Raw genomic sequence first — 24405 nt, forward strand, 5'->3', positions numbered from 1 at the left:
CACTGACAATCAGCTCCTGCATGCAGACTGACTTCTTTATTTTCGGATATTTAATTATTTTCTCTTTCTGAAATCCTTTTTTAAAACAGAATGTCTTCTGTTTATTCATTACCGTTTAGCACGTGTAGACAATGATCTGTCCCAAACCCTCTCCTCTCACCTCTTATACCCTTCATGCCTTTTTTGGGGGGAGACTCCCTTAGTGTTGCCTCCTGGAATGGTGACTGATCCTGTCGGCTTTATCTTAGGCAGGCAACAACAGTGGGCAGCGGTGAACTACCGCATCTACAGAGACAGTGCTCCTCAGCGCTCGCTCTTAAATTCTTTCTGCTCCTTCTTTTTTCTTTCTTTTAATTTTTTTCCCTGAGACAGGGTTTCTTTTTGCATGTCCCTGACTGTCCTGGACCTGTCTTGAACTCACAGAGAGATCCACTTGCCTCTGCCTCCCAAATGCTGGGATTAAAGGCATGCACCATCACTGCCCAGCTTCTCTCCTTCCAGGATGTTCCTTGAGCCTTGTCAATGGGTATGGCAGGGCTTGATAAAGATGTCCCATTTAGGGCTGATCACTCAGTAGTTCTCAACACTTGGACCAGTTATAAGTCTAAGCATTAACTGCTGCCACTGCAGAGGAAAGCTTTGGCCAAGGTTGAGAGGAACACTAATCCATCTCCCTCCCTCCACCCCACCCTCACACCACATGGTCTCATTATGTAGTTCTGCCTGGCCTGGAACTTGCTACATAGACCAGGCTGGCCTCAAAGTCACAGATCTGCCTGCCTTTGCCTCCCAAGGTTAAAGGTATGTGTCACCATGCCCAGCCTAGCAGTAATCTCTTTAGGGACTCCTTGCCTTCATTAAGACCCACAGTGTTGATAGGTTGATAGCTGACTGCCTTTGCTTGACTTGAGTGGGATCTAGGGAATGGAGGTTTAACTCAGGCTTCTCCCATGACATGCTTTTTCTGTCTCAGGGCTGCTGGATGCTATGCAGGTTTTGTTCTGGCGTTTGTAACTCTGATGACCGAGATAGTTTTCTTTCAGTCGCCTATTGTCAGTGGATAAGGAGAGTCGTAGATTTCAGTTTGACCAGACTTTTCTTGTGTGGTTTTAGTGGTAATGCCCAAACTCCTTACAAGTCAGCCCAGTTACAAAAGCAAAGTTACATTGCCATACATTTTGTTCCTTTTCCATTTTATGTGTGTATGTGTGTCCTTATTTTGTGCATGTATAGGGCACATATGTGTATATATGCACATATCAACACTGTGGGTCTTAATGAAGGCAAGGGTCCCTAAAGAGATTATTGTTAGGCTGTACATGGTGACACATACCTTTAATCCCAGCACTCAGGAAGCAAAGGCAGGCAGATCTATGACTTTGAGGCCAGCCTGGTTTTTATAGTTCTAGGCCAGCTAGAACTGCACATATGTGCATGTGCATATGCAGGCCCAAGGTTGATGTCAAGAATTATCCTCAGCTGTTCTTCCACCGTAGTCATGGAGGCAGGATCTGTCTGTCATACCCAGAGCAGCTTGTTCTGGAGAGGTGTCTTTTCTCTGCCTTGGGAGGCTAGAAGTACAGGTGGGCTGCCATGCCCCCGACTCTTACAGGGGTACCGGGCATCTAGACTCCAGTCCCCACTCTTACATGGCAAACACTTTACCCAATGAGCTATCTCCTCAACCCCGTGTTGCCATGTTTTAAGAGTGCACATAATAAATTGAGCATGCTGTTTGAGTCCAGGCTTTGGAGTTACAAGAGAGGGACAATGGAAATGGATCATTTTCTTTCCAAAAAGACTTGTGTAACATTTGGCATGCCAGTTACATAATATATATTTATGTGGGCTGGAGGGGTGGCTCAGTGGTTAAGAGCATTCCTGCACTTCCAAAGGTCCTGGGTTCAGTTCCCAGCAACCACATGGTGGCTCACAACCATCTGTGGTGAGGTCTGGTGCCCTCTTCTGGCCTGCGGACATACATTCAGGCAGAATATTGTATACATAATAAATAAAAAAAAAATATATATATATATATATATATATATGAACTGCTTCACAGAAACCCCTAGCCTTCTTTACTTTCAGAGAAAACATATACAACAAGCTAGGTGGTCACCATAGTTGAAGAATACTTGCTGTTGGCTTCAAGCACACACTTAAACAGCAGTTATAATCCGGTGTCCTTCTAAATTTCACAGAACTGTATGATTGCTGTTACTGTAGCCTTCTCTGAAAGTTACTGGGTCCCTCGTAGCATTTTCTCAAGTATTTGCTAGGGTAAAGTGCCACATGCCAGCTCTCCCACTCCTTAGCCTTGCTTTTGCACATTCCATGAGTGCAGAGTGAAGAGCCTTGTACAGGAAGGAAACTAGGAGGGAGTTTCTGCATCCTCCATGCTAGCACAGTGCACTGTGTAGCATGACAGCATCCCAGTGTTTCCAGCTGGGCCACAGATGTGCGGCTGCTGTTAGGGAGCACTAAGGCTGTAGATTTTTAATTGAGTGTTTACATCTTGTAACTCAGTTTAAAAAGTGTTGTCAGCAGCTTTCACGGGAAGTGAGTTCTTTGGTTATTGTGCAGTAGACTGCTCGTGACTTCTCAGGTGTGGCATGGGTTCTTAGGGAATGCTCGTTTGTTTAAACTGCTTGCCTTTCCTATCATATCTCCTCATGTGGCAAATGGTGTAGTTTGTTCAGTTTCGATGTGTCAGTGCCTTAACAGCACTAGAATTTCTGAACAAGCCAAGTACTGATGGACCAGCAGTGAACAGACATTGCTGCTGCCATGGACTCACTGTGGTGGGAGAGATGCTTACTCTATAATAGTTATGATGTCATGGTGATAACTGCTTTGTGGGAAAGAAAAGCTGGGAAAGAAGAAAGAGATGTAGGAGAAACAGGGGTGTGTATTTAAATAAGTCCAGAGAAGGCCTCTAAGAAGGTGAGAAGCAAGAATTTAGGGAAGTAAGCTGCACCCACACCCATGAGACGGAGTTTAGTTAGAAGAGCCTGGAGTAAGCAAAGGCAGTGTAGAGGGAGCGGATGCCCACGGAGACAGTACGCTGGGAGCTGAAAACACTGTGGGGCCAAGGCCAGAGACATCAGCTTTTCCAGATTATAAAAACTGGATTTGGTTGTTTGCAAAGTAAAAACACTGTTGCATCTTAGAGCCAAGGCTGGAGAGCGTTCGCCCTTTCTGAGCTGTTTGGGTGACCAGCCCTGCTTCCACAGAGCAGCATTTCCTCCGCTGTCAGATGAGTGTGCAGTGTATTGGCTTTCTTCTGCCATTGTTTTGCTCTAATGTAGTTTTAAGCCATGATGCAAAGTGGGAGGAGGCTGCAGATGACTGAGAGTTGTGGATCTTCAAGGAATGGGCGTGGGATGGACTGTTGGACTGCGGTATTCTGTTCTTTAGTGCAGCTGGAGAGAAGCAGCGGAGTCCCGGGAAGCAGTTGGGGTGTTTGCCGTTCCAGGAAGCCAGAGTGGCTGCTGAGGCGCTCTGGCTTCACAGCTCTCCTTCTGAAAGCAGAAGTGCCGGTTCATGATTCATTTAATCTCACATAGAATCATAATTATAATTGGATTTGCTTTAAAGTTACCTTTATCAATTAAGATGGAGGGATGGCCCTGCGTTTTGGAAGGGCATTGAAGAGGACTAAATGTATTAGTGTGATTGAACCCAGAAATTCCAAAGACTTATTTATGGTAGATTGAAACTGCCTGTTTCCTGAGGGGCTGCAGTGCCGCGTGCATCAACAAGTTTGGATCTGCAGTTAAAGGTTTGTTTTCTCAGTTCTGGGCGGTGCTGGAACCCTCAGGTCAGACCTCACTGGAGTCTTCAGTCATCTGCAAGATGCCTTCAGAAGGTCTCTTTCTTCTTGAGAGGGCAGCTTCTATGCTTAGTGTGCCGCTGTGATGTGTTCTCAGGTGATGGGACAGTCAACCGTGTGCAGAAGCCACCACGGCTGAACCAAAGTCGACCTTTCCTCATTTTAAGCCAGCAGCAGAGTTGACCAATGAAAGTGTTTGCTATAGGATGCATTTCTTACTGCAGGTGTTAGAGTTGAAGTACAGAGAAAGTGACATTGTCTTCATTTGCAGGCCCTTGAGAAACTAGGAAGCCTCTTGACAAAACAGCATAGATGGGTTTTCATGATCCAGCCCTGTTATTTGTACTCTTAACCCACTAGGAGCTGTTGGAGAGCTAGCTGCAGAGAGAGTCAGAGGCAGTAGAAAGCCTTTAATTGATTTAAGAGAGAACCCTCTGTTGTGGCCCGCCTGGAAGTTGCACTGCCCTCTTGCTCCAGCTTCCTGAAGGTGTCTTGTAGACAGACACCAGCTACTGTCTCACCTTTTAGTGCTTAAGTTGATCTCACTCAGTTCACATTGGGATCTCTCTGCCCTCCCGCCTGCCTCTCTCCCTCCCCCCCTCCCTTCTTTCCATATCCTTACAGCTACCTTGCAGTTATAAATTAATTATAGGTACCTCAAGGTTACAGCTAAAAAACTAATCAATGCATTAGTATTTAGAAGACAGAATCAAATCCTCTTTGATTTTGTGAATCTGTAGAATACATTTTAAGCCAGAGTCATCATTGCAGCCATGCTAAATAGTGCTAGGGATAGCCAGCATGGAATGGTTGTTTTGTTGGTGGACAGGGTGCCTTAGACCTGTCCGTTGGTTGGGCTCTCATCCTGTCTGTAGGCTCTTGCCCTTTAGTGTACTGGAATCTGAGCTGTGGGGGTTGTGCACAGTCAGTCTCACAGGATAGGGACAAATAGCTCCTGTAGCACGCTGGCTAGTTTGGCTGTTGCAGGAACTTCATTAATGATGTTTAACAGTCTAATGGGTAAAACGAAATTCTGTTTTTACTGTTTTCTTTGATTGCTAATGAGATTAAACTTTTCCTTTTCACCCTCCCTTTCTTCTTTTTATTTTATTTTATTTTTTGAGACAGGCTTTCTCTGTGTGGTCCTGGCTCTCATGGAAGTAGCTATGTAGATCAGGATCTGCCTGTCTCTGCCTCCCCGAGTGCTGGGATCAAAGGCGTACACCACCACTGCTGGGCCTTCCTGCCCTCCCTCCTTTCCTTCTTTTCTCTCGCTCTCTCTCTTTTTTTTTTTTTTTAAGACAGGGTTTCTCTGTGTGGCCCTGGAACTATCCTGGAACTCATTCTGTAGACCAGGCTGCCCTCAAACTTAAAGAGATCCGCCTGTTTCTGCTTCCCAAGTGCTGGGATCAAAGGCGTCCACTATCACCCAGGTACTCAACTCTTTCCTAATTTTTTTAAAAAATATTTTATTTATTATGTACACAGTATTCTGCCTCCATGTATGCCTGCAGGCCAGAAGAGGGCACCAGATCTCATTGTAGATGGTTGTGAGCCACCATGTGTTGGCTGGGAATTGAACTCAGGACCTATGGAAGAGCAGTCAGTGTTCCTAACCTCTGAGCTATCTCTCCAGCTCCCTCTCTTTCTTAATTTTTAAAAATGTTATTACATTATATATTTAGTTGAGGGAGGCATGTGTATGCCATACACATAAGTGGAGGTCAGAGAGCAACTGTGGGGGTCAGTTCTCCATCTCTACTGTATTGGTCCCTGGGCAGGCTTGGCCGCAAGTGTTTTTACCTACTGAGCCATCTTGCTAACTTCATGTTAAGAGGCATCTTATGTATGCCAGGCTAGCTTCAAAGTTATTATATAGCCAAAGATGACCTTAAACTTTTTTTTTTTTTTTTTTTTTTTTTTTTTTTTTTTTTGGTTTTTCGAGACAGGGTTTCTCTGTGGCTTTGGAGCCTGTCCTGGAACTAGCTCTGTAGACCAGGCTGGTCTCGAACTCACAGAGATCCGCCTGCCTCTGCCTCCCGAGTGCTGGGATTAAAGGCGTGCGCCACCACCGCCCGGCTTAAACTTTTTTTTTTGTTGTTGTTGTTTTTTTTTTTTTTTTTTTTTTTTTTTTTTTTTTTTTTTTTTTTTTTTTTTGAGACAGGGTCTCTCTATATAGCCCTGACTGCCCTGGAACCCAATATGTAGAACAGGCTGGCCTCGAACTCATAGAGATCTGCTTGCCTCCAGAGTGCTGGCATAAAGGCATGCGCCACCAGACCCAGGGCTGACTTGTGTTTTGTTCTTCCTGCCTCCACCTCCCAAATGCTAGGATTTCAGGTCAGCACTCACACACTTAGCGCTCTGCCCACTGAGCTACATCTCCAGCACGAAGTTAAGCACATCTTGATGTTTTTATTGATCAGTGTGATTTTCTGTATTTCATATTCATAGGCATAGTTTTAGTATTCTGAATACAAGCTGTTGACAGCATGTGTGTACACACTTGTGAGAGCCAGAGACTGGTGACAAGTGCCTTCCTGTGTCCTGTACTGTCTACCTCACCAAACTTAATTCCCCTGAGTATGAGGTCTGTCATAGTGTATTGTAGGCATGCTCCATAAGCGACTTTGTTATCAGCAGGTACTAAAATATTTGGAAATACTCATCTGTATCCACACATCATGGGTGAGTCACAGAGTCTGTTGATTCTGCTTTTCATGAGCTCAATATCATGCTGATGTCATGGTCTCTTTTTTCTACTTTATGTCCTGGTGTCTGGGAGGGCAGATCTGTCCTTTTATTCTTATTTTATGTTTTGGCTAGTCTTAGTGGAATTTTCTGTGCAAGTTTCAAAGTTTGTCAGGGTTTCTAAAAGACTTATTAAGATTTCAGTTAGATTGGCATTGTTTAAAGATTGATGAAACTGGATGTGTGTCTTCATGTGAAAGCTTGTTTACTTAAAGGCAGGGTCTCATCTAAACCAGGCTGACCTTAAACTCTATGTGATTTTGGTTTCTGGTCTCCTGGTTTCACCTCCCTCCCCGAGTGTTGGGTTACAGTTGTGTACCGCCAACCTGGTTGTATATGTTGCTGGGGACCCAGCTGGGGCCTTGTGCATGTAGGCAAGCACTTGCCCAACTGAGCAATTTTCTTAGCTTTTCGGCTCCAGTGCGTGCGTGCGTGCGTGTCCGTCTGTCCGTCCTTATGCACAGATAGGCATATGTGAGTGTATGCTTGTGTGCCAGAGATTGACACTGTCTTCCTCAGTTCTCCACTGTTCTGTTTCCCTTTGACACAGGTCTCAGTGAATGCTGCAGTCTGTATTGGATTTTAGTTTTCTCCTGTCAGATTTCAGCATGCATTATACTGACTCATTTGACTATTAGGGTATGAGTTTCATAACAAATTAGAAATTTCTTGAAATAAAATCCCCCAATTCAGTTCTTCCATACTTTTGTTCATAACATATGCAGCATAAAGCCAGTGTCTTTGTCACTGTGAAGGGACAGTGTGGCAAAGGCCACCTTTTATAAAGGAAAGCATTTAATTGGAGGCTTGCTTACAGAGTTGGTCATATGATGGTTCATTACCATCATGGCAGGAAGCATGGCAGCATGCATGGCCCTGGAGCAGTATCTGAGAGCAGCATCCTGCTCCTCAGGCAGAGAGAGACAGAGAGTTATTAAGAGAGACTAGATGAACGAGAGAACTAGGTCTAGCATGGGCTTTTGAAATCTTAGAATCTCAAAGGCTGAAATCTCCGCGCCTCAAAGGCATGACCCTCTGCTTCCCCACACACTTGTTCCAACAAGGCCTCTCCTAGTCCTTTTCCAATAGCCACCACTCCCTGATAACCAGGTGTTCGAGTCTGTGAATCTATTGCGGCCATTCTTATTCAAACTACCATAGTCAGTCATTCTGGCATTTTGAAGGCATGTGTCTGTGAGCAGAGTCTGTCTTGCAAAGCTGTGCTGTGCATCTTTCATTGGTAGATTTTGTTTCAAGTATGGTTAAGTATTAATATAATACAACACTGTTTTTTAATAACTTTTGTAGAAATCAATGCACTTAATAGTCTCATGGCAACCTGTATACTAAATATTAGTAGGACTTAAATCTTTAAAAATAATGAAAAATAAAAATAATTTTTGTATTTTCCTCCTCTATCTCACCAGAAAACTTTTAGTGCCCTTGAGGTAGGTTTGTCCATGTGGAGACTTGAGTGTACAATTCAGAGACAGAGCCACCTTTGGGGAAGTGCAGCACAAGTCGGGGCTTATGTGTATGTTAGACTGTTCTATCACAGGTATGTGTGGCCACCACAATTACCATGAAAAGTCAGAAAACCCTTTTTGGTGAATGAGAAGAAAAACAACTGTTGTTTTCAAATAATTAAGAAAAAGAGTTGGCAAATAAGTGCCAGCTTTATTTCCCTGTGCCTGACGTCATACTGTGGTCCTCTAGCTGCAGGCCGCGTGAAGAGCTCATGCTAACTGGCAGCTTTCATAAGTAAAACATTGCTCAAAAGACCTTATTGTTTATAAATCATCTGACCACATCTGGGAGATTGTTGTGTTTAGGAAAAAACAGTCTGCAGTTACAAGTTCCGTTGTGTGAGGGCATGAAAGTCTTTGCCTTTCTTGGTTGTGAATTTGTAAATGGACAAAGTGAAGTTGCTTCTCCAACACCAATAGTATAGAATTAATTTTCTTTTTTTTAATTCTTGGAGTTTGTGAACCTGCAAGAATGGAGAATCAGGCCTTTGAGGTTACTGTGGTCGGGTTCTGACTCTATGTGACTTTGATACACAAGCAAAAAACTTCCATTTCATTCCTTTTAAATCAGTAACAGGGCCAGGTAGTGGCGCACGCCTTTATTCCCAGCACTCAGAGGCGGAGGCAAGTGCATCTCTGAGTTTGAGGCCAACCTGGTCTACAAGTGAGTTCCAGGACAGCGAAGGCTACCCAGAGGAATTCTGTGTTGAAAAAAAAAAAAAAAAAGAAAAAAGAGTAACAGGCTGATAAAGTTTAGGATGAAATACTTATGGCACACATTTTCTGTAACTGAAGATTGTTAGAGTTTTACTTATCCAAAATTAATAATACATTGATTTAATTAAGAGTACTGGCTATTCTTTCAGAGGATCTCAGTTCAGTTCCTACCACCCAAGTTGGGCAGCTCACGATGGATGACCTATAACCCAGTTCCACATGATTTCATATCCTCTTCTGTCCTCTGGGTACTTGTTTACACGTTTATAAATACATGCATACACAGACATACATCATTAAAATATTTTTAATGAATCTTTCCATCTGTAATATTAACACATAGTAAGAACATTCCCCTGCTCCCAAAGGTGGGAGTAGGGAGAGGCCCACAGGTTCAAGGCCAGCCTGGTTTGCTCAGTTAGTAATGAGTCACTGAAGAAAATATGCACAAGAAATCCCAGCTGAGGGCCCAGCTCTCTTCACAGGAAGAGGACAGATTGGATGTTTCTGTTAAGAGAGGAGCAACTTCATCATGCTCATCTTTTAAAAGGAAAATCTGGCAGTGGAGAGGGGAGATTTTCTTTGCTATAAGGATCTAGAGACCTGAGGCAGGGTGGAGCTGCTGGCAGCCAGGCTGAGTATAAATCTCCTAACTACAAAGTCAGGTGTACTGAGGAGGCTGAGGCAGGAGGACTGCAAATTCCAGGGCAGCCAGGACTATACAGAAGGATCCCCTCCCCGCGTCAACTACCAACCACACAGTATTTTTCAGGCATAAAGTGAACTTTTTTTTTTCCCTAAGGAACAGCACACTTTTCAAAGTGCAGAGTTTTAAAAATTCAAGACAAACATAGATGGAGTGTCAGCAGCCAGGGGAATTCCAGAGCTGGGCCTCAGCAAAGCAAAACAGGAAGCTTGAGAGGGCGCTCTCAGCCCCGCTGTGTAGGTTTTGAGTAGAGTCACTGTGCTTCCTGGAACACTTCACTCTTACAGAACACGTCGTTAGCTGCCAGCCATCCAAGTAATCCCTGCAGTACTCAAAATGCTTTTCATTCTGCATGAGGTCAGAGGTCAGAGCTACAAACGTGAACAGTTGTGCCTAGAGTAGAGGTGATGAGGCAAAAGTTTTTCCTTGGACTTTCTGCAGCATTACATCATAGAGCGTCAGTAATGGAGTACTTTGGAGTAAACACAGAAGGTCTTGTTACCTGTGAGCTTTGCCATCGTGGGCTCTGTACAATTGTAAAAACGTATTTCTTCATACACTCTGTGGAACTTTAACAATTTATTTCTGGGACAATGGGGAAAGTCAGCTGAGATATGGTAGTGAGGAGTTCAGATTTATTTTGGTTTGTTGCAGTATAAGCTATCAGAATCCTGTGATTAAGGAGTGACTATTGGTATATGCTGTGACAGTCGCCGCTCCCAAGATAACTGCATGGAGCCAAGGGAAGCTCACACCGTAGGAGTCCTTTTCTGTGAGCCCCCGGGAAACATCCAGAGACACGAAGTGACTGCGTGGAGAAGGAACAGAGGACGGCTGTGCTCACTTGTGTTGACTGGTGTGGGCTCCTGTGCTTGCTCCCCAACCCTCCTCCTTCTTCATCGCCTCCTGGGCCCTCACATCCTAGGACTCTGTGGACAGCATGTGCCTTTGTGAAAAGAGTGCGCTGGCAGCTTCCCACCTTGCTTTGTGTGAGAGTGGCCCTGTGGAGTGTCCATGTCCGCATCCTGCCTTAGGACTTGAATGTGCTGGAGGGCACTGAGCCGCTGCCCCCCCCCCATGCCTTAGTCACCCAGCAGCTGGAGTGAGTCACTTGGTTGGGGTGGGGGCCATGTGTGGTCCCTTCCAAGCATGCGAGTGTTTGGTGGTCATAGAGAAGGTCTTGAGGGCAGGGTGCTAGAACCTAGGGATGTCTGGAAGGAGTGACTCCAGAGCACCAGATCTCTGTCTAGCGGCTGCGCTCACAGCAGAGGCAGTTGCTCCTAGAAGTGTGGTTCCTGTGAAACCTTGGGAGAGACCCCGTTCCTACAAGCCCACTGCACCAAGGGACACAGCTGCTGCCCTCTTCTCCTCGTGACGATGTTTGCCAAGAACCTAGACGCCCCGTCTCTGCCTTCGCTGGTAATCGGTTCACTTAAGATGCTGGGAAACTGATCTGGATTTGAAGTATGTCTAGGTGGGTGAACCAGAAAGAACAGCTTCTGAAGGCAGATTTAATGAAAATTTAATAGTTAATAGCAAAAAGAAAAGGGGAACGAGGCCATTCCATATCCTCTTTTGCTTTGGTTCAAAGGCTCTTTTACAGAACCATGCTCTATTGCCTCAAACAGGAACAGTGGGAGGGAAGTAGGGTGAACGTGGTGGAGCAGACAGACAGACTGGAATTGGATGAGCAACGTGTAGACACAGGGTCTGGCCCCTCTCTTGGCTTTTTGTTACCTTTTAAATCTAAATCTTGAGTAAGGATACTTCTACTACAGGCCTGGAGGTTAAATTTAGAGAAATAAAGCACGAATGACCTGGGTGTGGTGACACACACTTTTAATCCCAGTCTTTGGGAGGCACAGTGGGGGGATCTCTGAGTTTGGGGCCCTGTGTACATAAGGAGTTCCAGGATTGCCAGGACTCAGGCGAGACCTGTCTAACAATACAGAAAAAGACAGGTGAGAGTGTGGCCTACCGTGTTAAAGGCCGCTCTGCAGGTATTCACAGAGGCTTAGCACACGCCAGTGACATCTGAGAGTGAGCTCCTGAAAAACCATCCTAAGGACCAGGGAAAAAATGGCTTAGTGGGTCAAGGTGCTTGCCATGCAGGCCCAGTGACCTGAGTTCAAGCCCCAGAACCCGTTTAGAGATAGGAGAGAACAGACCCCACAGTCGTTCTCTGATCCCCACAGGTGCCCCGGCAAGGCCTCCCCATAGCAGTGACGGTTATTACTGCTCTACTCTGGAGCTGCAGTCGATGAGGAGGCCAAGGCCTCCTTGTTAAGTAAGACTTGGAATGCTTGCTGTGCAGAGGAGCCCTTTAGGTTTGGAGGTTGAATTGTTGTGTGTGTGTGTGTGCGCGTGCACATGTGTGACTTGCATCTTGTGTGTGTGCAGGTTCTTGAGGCCAGAAGAGGATGTTGGAGCCCCTGAAACTGGAATTACACAGAGCTGTGAGCTGTGGGTGCTGGGAATAGAACCCAGGTCCTCTGCAAGAGCAGCCAGTGCTTTTAACTGCTGAGCCATCTCTCCAGCCTAATTATCTGTGTTTGGATTCCCAACACACACATAAAAAGCCATGCATATCTGCTAACCCAGGGAAAGAATGAAGAAGATCCTTGAAGCTTGCTGACCAGCCAACTTAGTCAGTTGAGTTTGGGCATGGCGTCAGTCACCATGCTGTAAATGGACCAGAACTAACGCTGACCCTCACCCGTAAGCCAGCTGAATGACAGATTTATTCCAGTGTGGAAGGGTTAGGGTACCCAAGTAATGACGCCAGAGTATAACCAACTTGTTATAGAGCTGGAAAGTTGTGTTTAAAGTCAAGAGCACTGTGGTCAAGTCACACATGTTCTTGGTTAATGGTGAGGGTAATTTTAAATTTGTCGTATAAGTTATTTCTGACATAAACATACATATTAATGGTGTTATACGATATTTGGTGTTTATATGTATGGTGTGCAGACAGATAAAATATTTCCTCAAACATCTGTTATTTCAACTAGTTATGGCAGTGAATGCCTTTAATCTCGGAATTGGGAGAGAGGCAGGATGGTCAGGAGCTGAAAGCCCATCTGGGCCACGAGAGACCCTGTCTTAAAAAAAAAAAAAAAAAAGCAAAACTATTTTTTTAGTTTTGTTTTTGAAAAGATCTCATAACGTAGCCCAGGCTGGCCTCAAACCAAAGGTCCTTTTGGCCCAGCCTTCTCAGTGTTGGGGTTGCAGGTACATGTTACCATATTATTATGTTGTTAATATATTTATGTATTAATAATTACCTTATTGTTATATTATTCATATACACATATATTAATATAACAAATTAATATTAGTAAGTAAATTTATTACTTACTGCTCTATGCTAAAGTTTCCAGATGCTCCTTCAGATAAAGCTGTATTTGTGTGTCTGCGTACATTGCAGCATCACGGGGAGTCAAAGGGCAGCCTTTGGGATTTGGTTCTCTCCACCACGGATTCCATACACAGGTTTTGTGACGTGCATGACAAGCTCGGTCAAGCCATCTTGAGTACTCATCCTTAAGAGAGAAATTAGTATGAGGATTGGCTTTTCAGACTGCTGTGGAAGAAGACCATTTTCTTAATATGTTATTTCTCATATTTTAGAAAAGGCGACGACGGATTGACCGAAGTATGATTGGAGAGCCAACCAACTTTGTGCACACAGCTCATGTAGGATCCGGAGACCTGTTTAGTGGGATGAACTCAGTAAGTGTGTTGGTGGGACATGGCCCAGGGGTATCTGTCTTGACAGACTCAAACCTTTGAAATGATTTTTTTAAACTTGTGCCCCTTTTAATAACATCATGTCAAGTGAGTTTGGAACTAGATTATGCCATTCAGATTGAAAACAAAATTGCCTACACAGACCTTTCCTGCTGTCACTCCCTAGCAATATCATCTAGTTGTCTAGCAGTTGCTTGTATATATTGACACTGTATTAAATATGCTACTAAATAGAATACAGATGACTTAATATTCATGGGAAATGTGCTAGCTGATATGCAAAAGTCAGGCTACGTCATGCAGGAACAGCCACACTCAGTGTGAACATACATCTTAGATTTGGAATGGGTTAGTTAATGATTGGTTCTTATCGCGCCATGGGACTCCCAGGTGAGCTTTGAAATCAGTGTTTAACCCCAGTGCTCAGAAGGAGAATCTCTGAGTTTAGAGGCCAGCCTGGTCTACATAGTGAATTCCAGGACAGCCAGGGCTGCATAGAGACTCTGTCTCTAAAAACCAAATAGGTAAATATTAATATTATATATTATAATAAATATTAATATTTACCCTCTGGTTGTGAACTGCTTTTTACATACTCTTTTAAAGATTTAGTTATTGTGTATGTGTTTGTATGCATGTGTCACACATGAGCAGAGGCCAGGAGGAGGGAGTGTGATCCCCTGGAGCTGGAGTTACAGGAAGCCACCTGACATGGTTGGGTCCTCGGAGCAGAGCTTGGGTCCTCTGCAAGAACTATATCACCCTTAACCACTGAGCCATCTCTCCAGCCCCACATTTTTTTAAAAACTATAAACTGGCCCATTAGCTCAGGCTTCTTATTAACACTTACGACTTATATTAGCCCATTATTCTTGTCTGTGTTAGCCACGTGGCTTGGTACCTTTTTTGGCAAGGCAGTCACATCTTGCTTGCTCTGTTCCAGCCCCACATTTACTCCATAAAATGTCAGTTTTCCCTGAAGGAAGACGTTAGAATGCTGGAGGTGTTGGCTTCTGTAGTGGAGGTCTTTCCTGCTAAGCAGATCGTTGGGATTTGCACACATCTCTTCAGGGCAGCAGACATTTGCCATGTCGGGCCCTTGGTAATAAAGTACCTGAAATGATGGAGAACTGCTGTATACATAGAGAGATTTAGTGCATGCCCGAGTAGATCAGTTCTCTCATCTGGACTCTTCTGTAGTGTTCGTCTAAGGGTACCAAGGAGGACCCCGGTGTTACTCGACTGACAGTGTTGTAGAAGCAGAAACCCTAGGTAAGATGTTGTCTTACCTAGGGTTTCTGTTGCTGTGAAGAGACACCATAACCATGACAACTCTTATAAAGGAAGACATTGAATTGTGGTTCAGCTTACAGTTCAGAGGTTTAGTCCATTGTCATCATGGCAGGCCGCATGCAGGCAGACGTGGTACTGGAGAGGGAGCTGAGAGTTCTACTTCTAGATCAGGAAGAGAAACTGAGACAACACTGGCCAGGCTTGAGCATCCGAGACCTCAAAGCCCACTCCCAGTGACACACTTCCTAATAGTGCCAGGCCATTTTCTTTCGGTCTGTCACAGTTGTGTTCAAACTTCCCAGCCAGGATCAACAGAACTGGGCATAGAGTGGGTAATGAGTGTCTGGTACATGCAAACCCCTTGTCCCTCAGTGACTAGAAAACAAGGGAGCTGATTGTCGCTCCCGTTATCAGTCTGTGAAAGGCCTTGTTTTGCTGACTGCCTTGTTGAGTGTCACAGTGTCCAGAGGGACAGCTGCCCGTGTGCTGGAGAGCAGGGAGGAGACAGCACAGGACTGTGATCCTCTCTGGGTGGTGTGCATATTTATCAGATGCTCATTATTATTTTTTCTCACCAATAAGTATCTTCACTTGAGAATTGATCTTTTTTGAGACAGGTTCTAGAAATGGAGACTGAGCTGGTCTTGAACTTGGATTGCTGCCTCAGGCTGTGTGGCTGCTAACACATTACTTAGCTACTTCATATGATTAAATTTAGCTCTGGTGTTTGGTAACCCTTGTTTTTCTTTAAAATCCATCTCAGCACCCTGCTGTTGGAAAGCGTCCTTAGGTCTGCTGCTTGCTCCAGCTCAGGTGGAGCCCCTTGTGCTGACAGCATCAGGTGGCGGCAGGGTCCGCCCTGCAAGCCCCTAGAGTCTTCTCTGGGACTGATGTTCTTTCTGTAGAACCAGTATGTCCCTTTTTGGTACTGGTTTCATTGAATGAGCCTGCTGTTTCCCTGCAGAATGCTGAGTTCTTATTGACTGTGAGAGAAACTGTGTTTTCTTGTATGAGTAGTGACAACAAGACAGAACCATGAATAGCAATGTTATTTACCCAGACAAACATTCCCACCCCATCTGTGTTCTGAAACTGGAGCAGGCTCCTGTGTACAGGTGCTTCCCTGGCCTGCACTGTATCACTGATGGACCCACTGAACACACGGCTCTTCCCAAGCCTGCTTTATTGACTTACTTAAATAAACATATATAATTATACATATAAACATATGTAAATGTATGCATATATTATATACAAAAATTAATTTTATGTATATATGAAATATATTTTTATTTTCTGTGCATTGGTGTTTTGCATGCATGTATGTCTATATGAGGGTGTCAGATCCCTGGAATGAAAGTTACAAACAGGCATGAGCTGCCATGTGGGTGCTAAGAATTGAACCTGGGTCCTCTGGAAGAGCAGCCAGTGCTCTTAACCCCTGAGCCATCTGTCCAGCTTTGATTTACTTACTTTTGATGTATTGGTGCTGTGTTTACAGGTATGGACTGCCCTACCTGCAAACTTTTTAATTTCAACTTCTTATTTATTTATTTATTTATTTAATTCTTTTAAATTTTTTTTTTTTTTTAATTTCAACTTCTTGCTGCAAAGAGTTGGGTGAGCCTTTAGCAGTAGTTTTAAAACACGGTAGGTAACACCTGCAGTCATGTGACTGCTCTCAGCACTGATAAGTTGATTATTAGGAGATTCTGACCCTTCAGTTTGACACTGCAGAATTGCTGCTTTGCTTGAGGAAACACATCTTTTTCTTCTTAGACTTGTGTGCTTTATGAGTTTGCAAGTCTTGAGCAGGTGGGCCTGGGGCATCTGTGGAGCCTGTGCGCACATCGGCTACAGACTGCTAGGGGCTGAGGGACAGTGGTGAGCACAGGTGTTCAGGGGTAGTGTGTGCAGTGCTCCACGGAAGTCCATGTCCCAGAGTAACGGAAGTGGGGCCTGTAAGGCGGAGTCCTGAAGCACCCGTATGTTCTCTTCTAGCATATTTAAACCTTTTACTCCAGAAATAACTTAGGCAAGCCTCATTACTTTCCTTAAACATGAAATATTGATTTAGGATACTAGAGAAAAGGGCCCATGCTTCCTTTGTGCCCCAGTAAGTGCTCAGTAGCACTCAGTAAACTGATTTATGAACATGGTCCAGGAATCCACAGTGCTTCCCCAAGTCTCAGCTCTGGGAAGTGACTTTCATGGTCCCCACCATTCTGGGGGAGTCATCAATGGGTGTCACCTCCAAACTTCCTGCTTGGGTTCCTCCTTCCAGCAGGGTGACCTGACTCACTCTAATTTAGAGGAACTTGGCTGGAATGGCGGTGACAAACTAAAAGATGGCGTTTGCATTTGCTCCAATACCGTGCAGTCCACGAGAACGTGCCTCTGGTTTCACCACAGAGCAGAGGCTGACAGGATTAAAAACATGCCTGTGGTGTGTCTTTGATGAAGGGAAGGTGGCTAAGATGCCAATCTACTAGGGTTCTGCATCAGAATGAGTGGCTGAGGCGGTACAACCACAAGTTGAAGGCCAGCTTGGGCTACAGGAAATCTTGCCTGGGGGAAAACCAAAAACAAACAGAAAAAAAAAATGCCAAGCAACAACAAATCATTCCATGCTGGCCTCACCATTTGCCCTCTGACGGAAAAAGCTGAGGTGTCTGAGGATGGGTTTGTACTTTGCCTGCATACACATCCTGGAGACGGGAAAGGGGGGGGGGGGAATCACTCCCTTGACCGCCTGGTCCTGCTGAGCCTCTTTTGTCCCTTTCTGTTTTAGGTCAGCTCCATTCAGAATCAGATGCAATCCAAGGGAGGCTATGGAGGCGGCATGCCTGCCAGCGTGCAGATGCAGCTTGTGGACACGAAGGCAGGATAGCCCTGGTCCCATCACCCGTGAGTACCTCACAACTGGGCGAGCCTTAGTTAAGTCTTAGTCGGATGATCTTTGTGTCCTGGGCTCATGCTCCATTTTAGGTTTAGATGTCCAGCTTTCTCCTATCGGGAGGCCTTGAGGAGCAGGCAGCATCTGGGGAGAGCAGGCTTCAGCCTGTGTCTCTGTGACACGATGCTGTGTGTCCTCTTGGCAGAAGCACTGATACTGTGCACGCCAGCCTCATGATTTTACTATAAGCTCATGAAAGATAAAAAGACTACTTAAAAGAAGGATTTACCTAAGAGGGTAAAAATAATTTTAATTTTTGGTCAGATGGCTCATGCCTTTAATCCCAGCACGTGGGAGGATTTGTGAGTTCAAGGCCAGCCTGGGCTACGTAGAGAGACCCTGTATATAAAACAAACAAAAAACCCAAAAAGTAATAATCTGAATTTTTCTTTTATAGGTCAGAATTTCTGTATTTTTTCTGTCCACAGTTCTATTTTTGTCTTGTGATTGGATTTCCTTTATTTTAATTATTAAAAAGAAGCGTGGCGGCAACCTGTTCACCCCTGTGATCTCCAGCAAGACGTTCCTGCTCTGAGGAAGGCAGCATCAGCGGCCTGCATGCCTGGACTCTGACAGAGTTCTTTGGATCGTAGCTGAATTTTCAATGTTTAATCGACATGGATCGGATCTTAGCATGGTCTTTTTGTGACTGCTAGCACTGTTTTATCATTTTCCCATTTTAAACCTTTTCATTGCGCCTCCAGCCCCTCCGCCTTATGTTCCCCTGGTGAGCAGAGGCCTGCAGCTGCCACCACTCTTTATGGATATTTTGAAGGTGTGAGGCCCACAAGCACAGTAGTCCTTTTCGTCTGTTGGAGACTTGAGCCCGTATCCGCACACTCTGTGGTGCTGCTCAGAGGGGACCCACAGGATGCCAGACTGGCCTGAGCGGCCTGAGGGTGCTCTTTATAGATAATCACCCCTGGGCTCTGGTCTCGTTAGAGCAGCGATAGAAGCCTGTGTTCCAAAGGCAGTCGAGTGGCTGTAAATGTTCGGTGTATTTATTTGGTGTGTAAGGACCTGTGATTGTGAACAGATAGTTGTGTATCTGAGTGTTGTGGTGAAGCCCATCCAGTTTCCTGGCATCTTTGTCCTGTTAGCTCTTCACTCTGTGTGTACTGTCTTTTTCTGTTAAAATTCTGGCCTCTGCTACCAGCTCTGACTTGCAGAGCCCTTGGCCTTCCAGTGTTCCACTTACTAGGGAGGCAATGGCAGCCTCCAACAGCAACCTGCTGCCTGGCTGATTCACTGACAGTGAGCAGCCCTCACAGTGACTTTCTGTGGTTCGCAGGAGGCCTTTGCTCAGGTCCTGTTCTGTCCCTCTTCCCAGTTAGGTGTAGTTAGCTGGGCCCTGTGGCCCATGTTCCTGTCTAACTGCCTTTGATAGCTGAGCATGCATTCGGAAGATGAGCATAACTGAAATCACAGTGCTGAAGGCAGTTAGGTCCTTGTCTAGAGAAACTGTCATCATTTCTGCCTTCTGCCTTCGTCTGTCCCGTTCTGAGAATGCTGCCTGAGGAGCCAGGAGACCAGTGCAAGCAAAACCAACACATTTCTCCTGCATTTCTTCTCAAGTTAACTTACAGTAGGGTGGGACACTGGATGACCTGATCCTTTGATTTTCTATTCTTACCATTCATAGGTGTCAGTCCCCAGCACAGAGAGAACCTGTCAAGGAGAAACATTTAGTTCACTGTTGTCTTTAACTCACCTCGTGGACACTGCACTCTTGAGTTTGTCATTTTGCTTAGGCAGGGTGAAGCTCCTGCTAGGGCACTGCTGTGTGCAAACTTTCTGTAGGACAGACAGGGATTTCCTGGCATCTTCAGCACTGACGGATGGGGACAGCACAGGGAGCCATTGTCCCCTCCCCCATCATTCTGCTGCTCCAAGGCCAGTCGTTAATAAGCCAAAGGCTGCGGAGCCTGTGCTGGTCCTGCAGCTGTCTCAGACCTCTTCTCACCACAGTGACACTGTACACAGCGCACCAGCCAGGTGCCCTGGAAGGTTCCAGTAAAGTCAAGAGAATGTACATGGTAACTAACCTCGTACATGATGGTTTTCTATGGAGGCTTAAGGATGCAGGGAGGCCACCTTCGCACCTCCCTACCTGGGATTGTAAACCTTGGGAACTCATTTGTTCCCTCATAGTAACACATCTCATTTTTAAATTGGAGCTAATAGGATTTTGTACCCAGAATTTATTATATTGTTAATACTTTTCTGAAATACATGGTAACAACTTGTAAGCACCACGTGGATTCTGGTAGCAACAACGTGCTGGGCGTGGCTTCTCCAGTGGGCCTGGGGAGTTTTGTCCGTTGGCTTCCCCGTGGGTGGTGTAGAGCGGCCTCCATGTGCTCAGTGACTTCTGCTCAGCACCGGGAGAGAAGATGGACGTATTTTTATAATAGAAGCATACTTTTTTTGTACATTGTGTTCATTCTTGAATAAAGTGAGCTCACTGTTGGCTTGTAGATATTAAAAAGAAAGTATTGATTTTGATTCAATAAATGTTTTCTTTTAGTCTTGGTTTGGATTTTTCCTTTCTTTTAATGAACTTACATAGAACCTTTCAGCATTACTCCCTCTCCAGTGGCAATCCATGGGTACAGACAACTCATCATCCTTTCCTTTAAGAGGATTCTTGTTTGTAAGCTGGGTGAGACCATGAAATCCTCTCGTCTGAGAGGCTGTGTCAGGATAACTCTGTTCATGCCTCATGCCAGCCTTCAAGACTCTGCTCCAAAGAAAGTTCAAAGTCTGTAATCTTTTTAAAGTGGGTTTCACTACGTAGTCTTTGCTGGCCTGGAACGTGCTGTGTAGACCAGGTTGGCCTGAAACTCCTACACCAACTAATCCTCCTGCCTCAGCCTCTGAGGGACAGTAAGAACGTGTCAGAGGACAGACCTTACCTGGACTCGTGGAGCTCAGGTCACCAGGCTTGACACATCTCCGGCAACAGCGTCTCCTTAATCCCGTCAAAGCATCCTGTTGGAATGGCATCAGTATGGAAGCCTTGACTTGATGGCTTCAGGAAGGATGACAGTGAACCTGGCGGTAGGAACTAGCAAGATAGCTAAATGCCCTGTGATACAGGTCCACGGTGTCATTTTAATGGGAGCCCTGCAGGAGCCAAGGGCGCATGGGTCAGGTGGGTTCAGAGCTGTCACACGGAATTCCTTAAATAAGAAAGAAGATTTTTTTAAAGAAACATTTGTTAACAAGCTTTAATAACTTGTCCTCTATGTCCTAAGACACTGAAAGAGTTCACTTCAAATGAAGGTCTTCAGTGGCAAGATGGCACAGTGGGTACAGCTGATGCCCTGAGCGTGAGCCCCGGGATACAGATAGTAGACCTGAGAGTGAATTCCTGCCCTCTGACCTCCACAGAACACCATTCTACGCCCATGCCTCCCCCACAATCTGATTTTAAAAAGTAAAACCAGGACAAACTCCAGTTCCAGCTGCCGCCAAGTGACCTAACGTGTGTGAGAATGGTTCCCAGGACTGAGGCTTAGTGGAAAGAGAGCACTGGCTGCTCTTGTGCAAGACCTACGTTTGGTTCCCAGCACCCACATGGTTCACAGTTGTCAGCTGCAGTTCTGGGGGAATCCAATGCCACCTTCTGACCTCCTTGGCGCCTACACTCATTTGCATGTAGTTACATACACATACACACAAAAAGAAAGATAACAAGATTGCCTAATGATGAAATATGTAAACAAAATTAGGTAAATGTTAGGGGTAAATATAATAAAGCTGGGATGGTGGCACTCACCTTTAATCCCAGCATCCAGGAGGCAGAGGCAGGATCTCTGTGAGTTCCAGGTCATCCTGGTCTACACAGTCAGACCCTCTATTAGAGGGTCAAGCGAGAGGGAGCATTAAGAGAAATAAAGGGATATGACGAGGGAATAAGTCAAAGTGTCTATTTATAAATGATCAGATCTTATAATTAGAAGACCACATTTGAAAACAGGTCTGGTAAACAGCATACAAAGATCTAACTTCTATGTAGATCATAACTTCTGTATAATAGTTGAGTCCTACTCAAAACGGAGGAGGTAGAAGATCTCTATAGCAAAAACCTTGAAAGAACGGGACTGGGGAGGAGGCTCAGTGGTCGAAAACACTTACTGCTCTTACCTGGTACTCATGGGATCCATGTCTTCCGGCCACTGCAGGTATCTGCTTACACATGTGCATACACCTGATTAAAAACAAATCTTTGAAAAATTATACATAAGCCAGACATGGCAACACACATGAGAACCGGGAATCCAAGTCTGCTCTAAAAAAACTGAAAGCTGATGGATTCTTCCCCAGTTTAAACCCAATCAGCATCTAACCAACAGTCTCACTTGGGATGTAGCCGGAAGACCAGGAGTGTGCTCTAGAAAGAATGTGAACACCTGTGTGCACGGTGTCGTTCCTTACAGATGGGACCCGTGTGCTTCACAGCAGCAGGGCAGTTAAACACAGCATGAACATACAATGGGAAATCAGCCTTGGTAGAAGGAAGCTGGTGTTCTGCTGCTGTGAAGAGACGCCATGACCAAGGTCACTCTTATTTTAAAAAAAAAAAAAGCATTTAATTGGGGGTTGGTTTACAGTTTCACAGACTTATTAGTCCATTATCATGGCAGGGCGCACGGTGACACACAAGACTGGTGTGTACATGGAGCAGTAGCTAGAAGCTTTATGTCCTGCTCCGTTAGCAGCAAGTGGGAGGGGGGGGGGAACTAGTATAATTCCAGTGGCATACTTTCTCCACAAGACCACACCTACTCCAATAAGACTGGCCTCAAACAGTGCCTCAAACAAACTAAGCACTCAAATATATAAGATATGTAAGCCTTTGGGGCCATCCCCATTCAAGCCACCACCGGACCCATAGATGCTATCCCATGGGTCAGCATAAGGACAGGAAAAGTGAAGTAAGCAAGTCACAAAAAGTCAAACAGAACTTCAGTTATGCAAGCAAACAAGTCGCAGCTACAGGAGCAGGATGGGACTCAGATAAAGAAGTGTCCGTGAATGGATTCAGTTCCAAGACATGGAGATGCAAAGACTGGTTAGAAAATTCAAAGCCACTAGCACCACTGAAGCACACACACATAGTTAAGGTAATTCTAACATCATTTGTGTTTTGCCACAGTTTTAAATTCCCTCCTGCCCTGGCCCCAGTAAACACTCAAGGACTGAGAATATTCCTGCCTTGTGAGGGAGAAGTCTGTGGGCACCGAGACTAGTGGCCCAGTGGCAGCTGAGCCTCTTCTACTGCAGCCGCTCACGTCAGGTACACCTGATTCCTGGCACCTTTCCAGGCTCCCCTCCCTTCCACCATCCCTTTTCTAACCACACATCAAACTCCAGGGCACTGGAGCCGAAGCTGGGTGAGCACTGGGTCAACATTCATAGAAACTTGACTTCAGCCTTTAACTGAGCTGTCAAGTTCAGCCCTGGGGATCCATCATGTTATGGAACCAACTAAAAACTTTAATATTTTTTATCATTTGTTTTTCTGCGCATTAGAGATCGAATCCAAGGGCTACAGAGATGGCTCAGCGGTGAAGAGCACTGACTGCTCTTCCACAGAACCTGGATTCAATTCCTAGCACCCACACGGCAGCTCACAACTGTCTGTAACTCTAGTTCCAGGGGATCTGATACCCTCATGTACATATGCAGGCAAACACCATTGCACGTAGTTAAGTTAAAAAAAAGAAGAAGCTGGGCGGTGGTGGTGCACACCTTTAATCCCAGCACTTGGGAGGCAGAGGCAGGAGGAACTCCGTGAGTTCGAGGCCAGCCTGGTCTACAGAGGGAGTTCCACCTAACAGCCAGGGTGAATGCTCTGCATCTGGGCTGGATCCTGGGCTCCTTTCCAACGTGTTTTGCCACAGTTGCTCAGACCTGGCTGCAGCTGGGCCACCAAGCTTTGCGATCTATGTCATTCTATTGTCTCAAGGCTCATTGATCCCGAGAGAAAGTTTACATCTCAGTAAGCTTCAGAGGTTATCGGTAACCGTGGATGGTTAATTAGTAAGCAAGAACAAACAGAAAGGGTACTCAGGCAACTAAATATCTGTAATTGTGGCTTTAGACAATAAACCCGGGAACTTCAGCCATCTTAACCTATACATATAAATGCCCTTGATTAAATAATTAAAAAATTTAAATATCATGAGATATAACATTGACAAGTTTACCGTTTGTTGTGGGTGGGTGGTACTAGGCAATGTCTGTTTTCATTGGGTTCATTGGGACTTTCTATAACAGCTTTCCCACCGCTGCATGAGAGCCCATGCACCTCTCTCACTAGTTTTTCTAGTATACATACCTGACTTACCCAGAAAACTTAGGTCTTGTGCTAGTGGGGCCTGACTGCATATAACTAGGTAGGGCAGTGATGCAGGTGAGGGACCAATAAAAACCTTCTTACTAAAAGAAGGTTGAACTGGAACACAGTGGTATGGTGGCTCATGCCTTTAAGGCCAGCACTTGGGAGGCAGAGGCAGGCAGATCTCTGAGTTTGAGGCTAGCCTGGTCTACAGAGTTCCAGGCCAGTCAAGACTATAGGGAGAGATCCTGTCTCAAAACCTAAAAATAAATAAAAAAGGTTGAGTCCAAATTACAAACATAGGCTAAAGCAATAATTTGATATTACCTGTGGACATACTATTATGCCATTAGATGGCTTCGTAAATTTCCAGGTAAGCCTTATATGAAACATAAGGAGCCTTTATGGTTTATGCAGCATGTAGAGCTATTTATCATATGAACATTTCTCTCCTGCCTGCCAGTTCCCAAATAACCACTCAGAGGCTTAATATTACTTATAAATGCTTGGCTGATAGCACAGGCTTAT

General features: G+C 45.1%; 1 protein-coding gene across 3 annotated transcripts in view; it reads left to right on the plus strand.

Moving 5' to 3' along the window:
• The window catches only part of Cdc42se2 (CDC42 small effector 2), a 69094-nt gene extending 49030 nt beyond the window's left edge, over window positions 1-20064 (plus strand). For 2 of the 3 annotated variants that reach the window (XM_041665423.1, XM_041665425.1), the window contains 3 exons: window positions 13163-13264; window positions 17367-17482; window positions 17929-20064. In XM_041665423.1, the coding sequence (XP_041521357.1) occupies window positions 13163-13264; window positions 17367-17465 (201 nt within the window). In that variant the 3' untranslated portion in view covers window positions 17466-17482; window positions 17929-20064. The remainder of the gene's footprint in view (window positions 1-13162; window positions 13265-17366; window positions 17483-17928) is intronic. The other variant, XM_041665424.1, reaches the window with a different exon arrangement.
• The last annotated feature ends 4341 nt before the right edge of the window (window positions 20065-24405 follow it).

This window comes from Microtus oregoni, unplaced genomic scaffold (genome assembly GCF_018167655.1).
Source record: "Microtus oregoni isolate MIOR12 unplaced genomic scaffold, Mior012 000015F_ref0000493, whole genome shotgun sequence".
Classification (NCBI taxonomy): Eukaryota; Metazoa; Chordata; class Mammalia; order Rodentia; family Cricetidae; genus Microtus; species Microtus oregoni.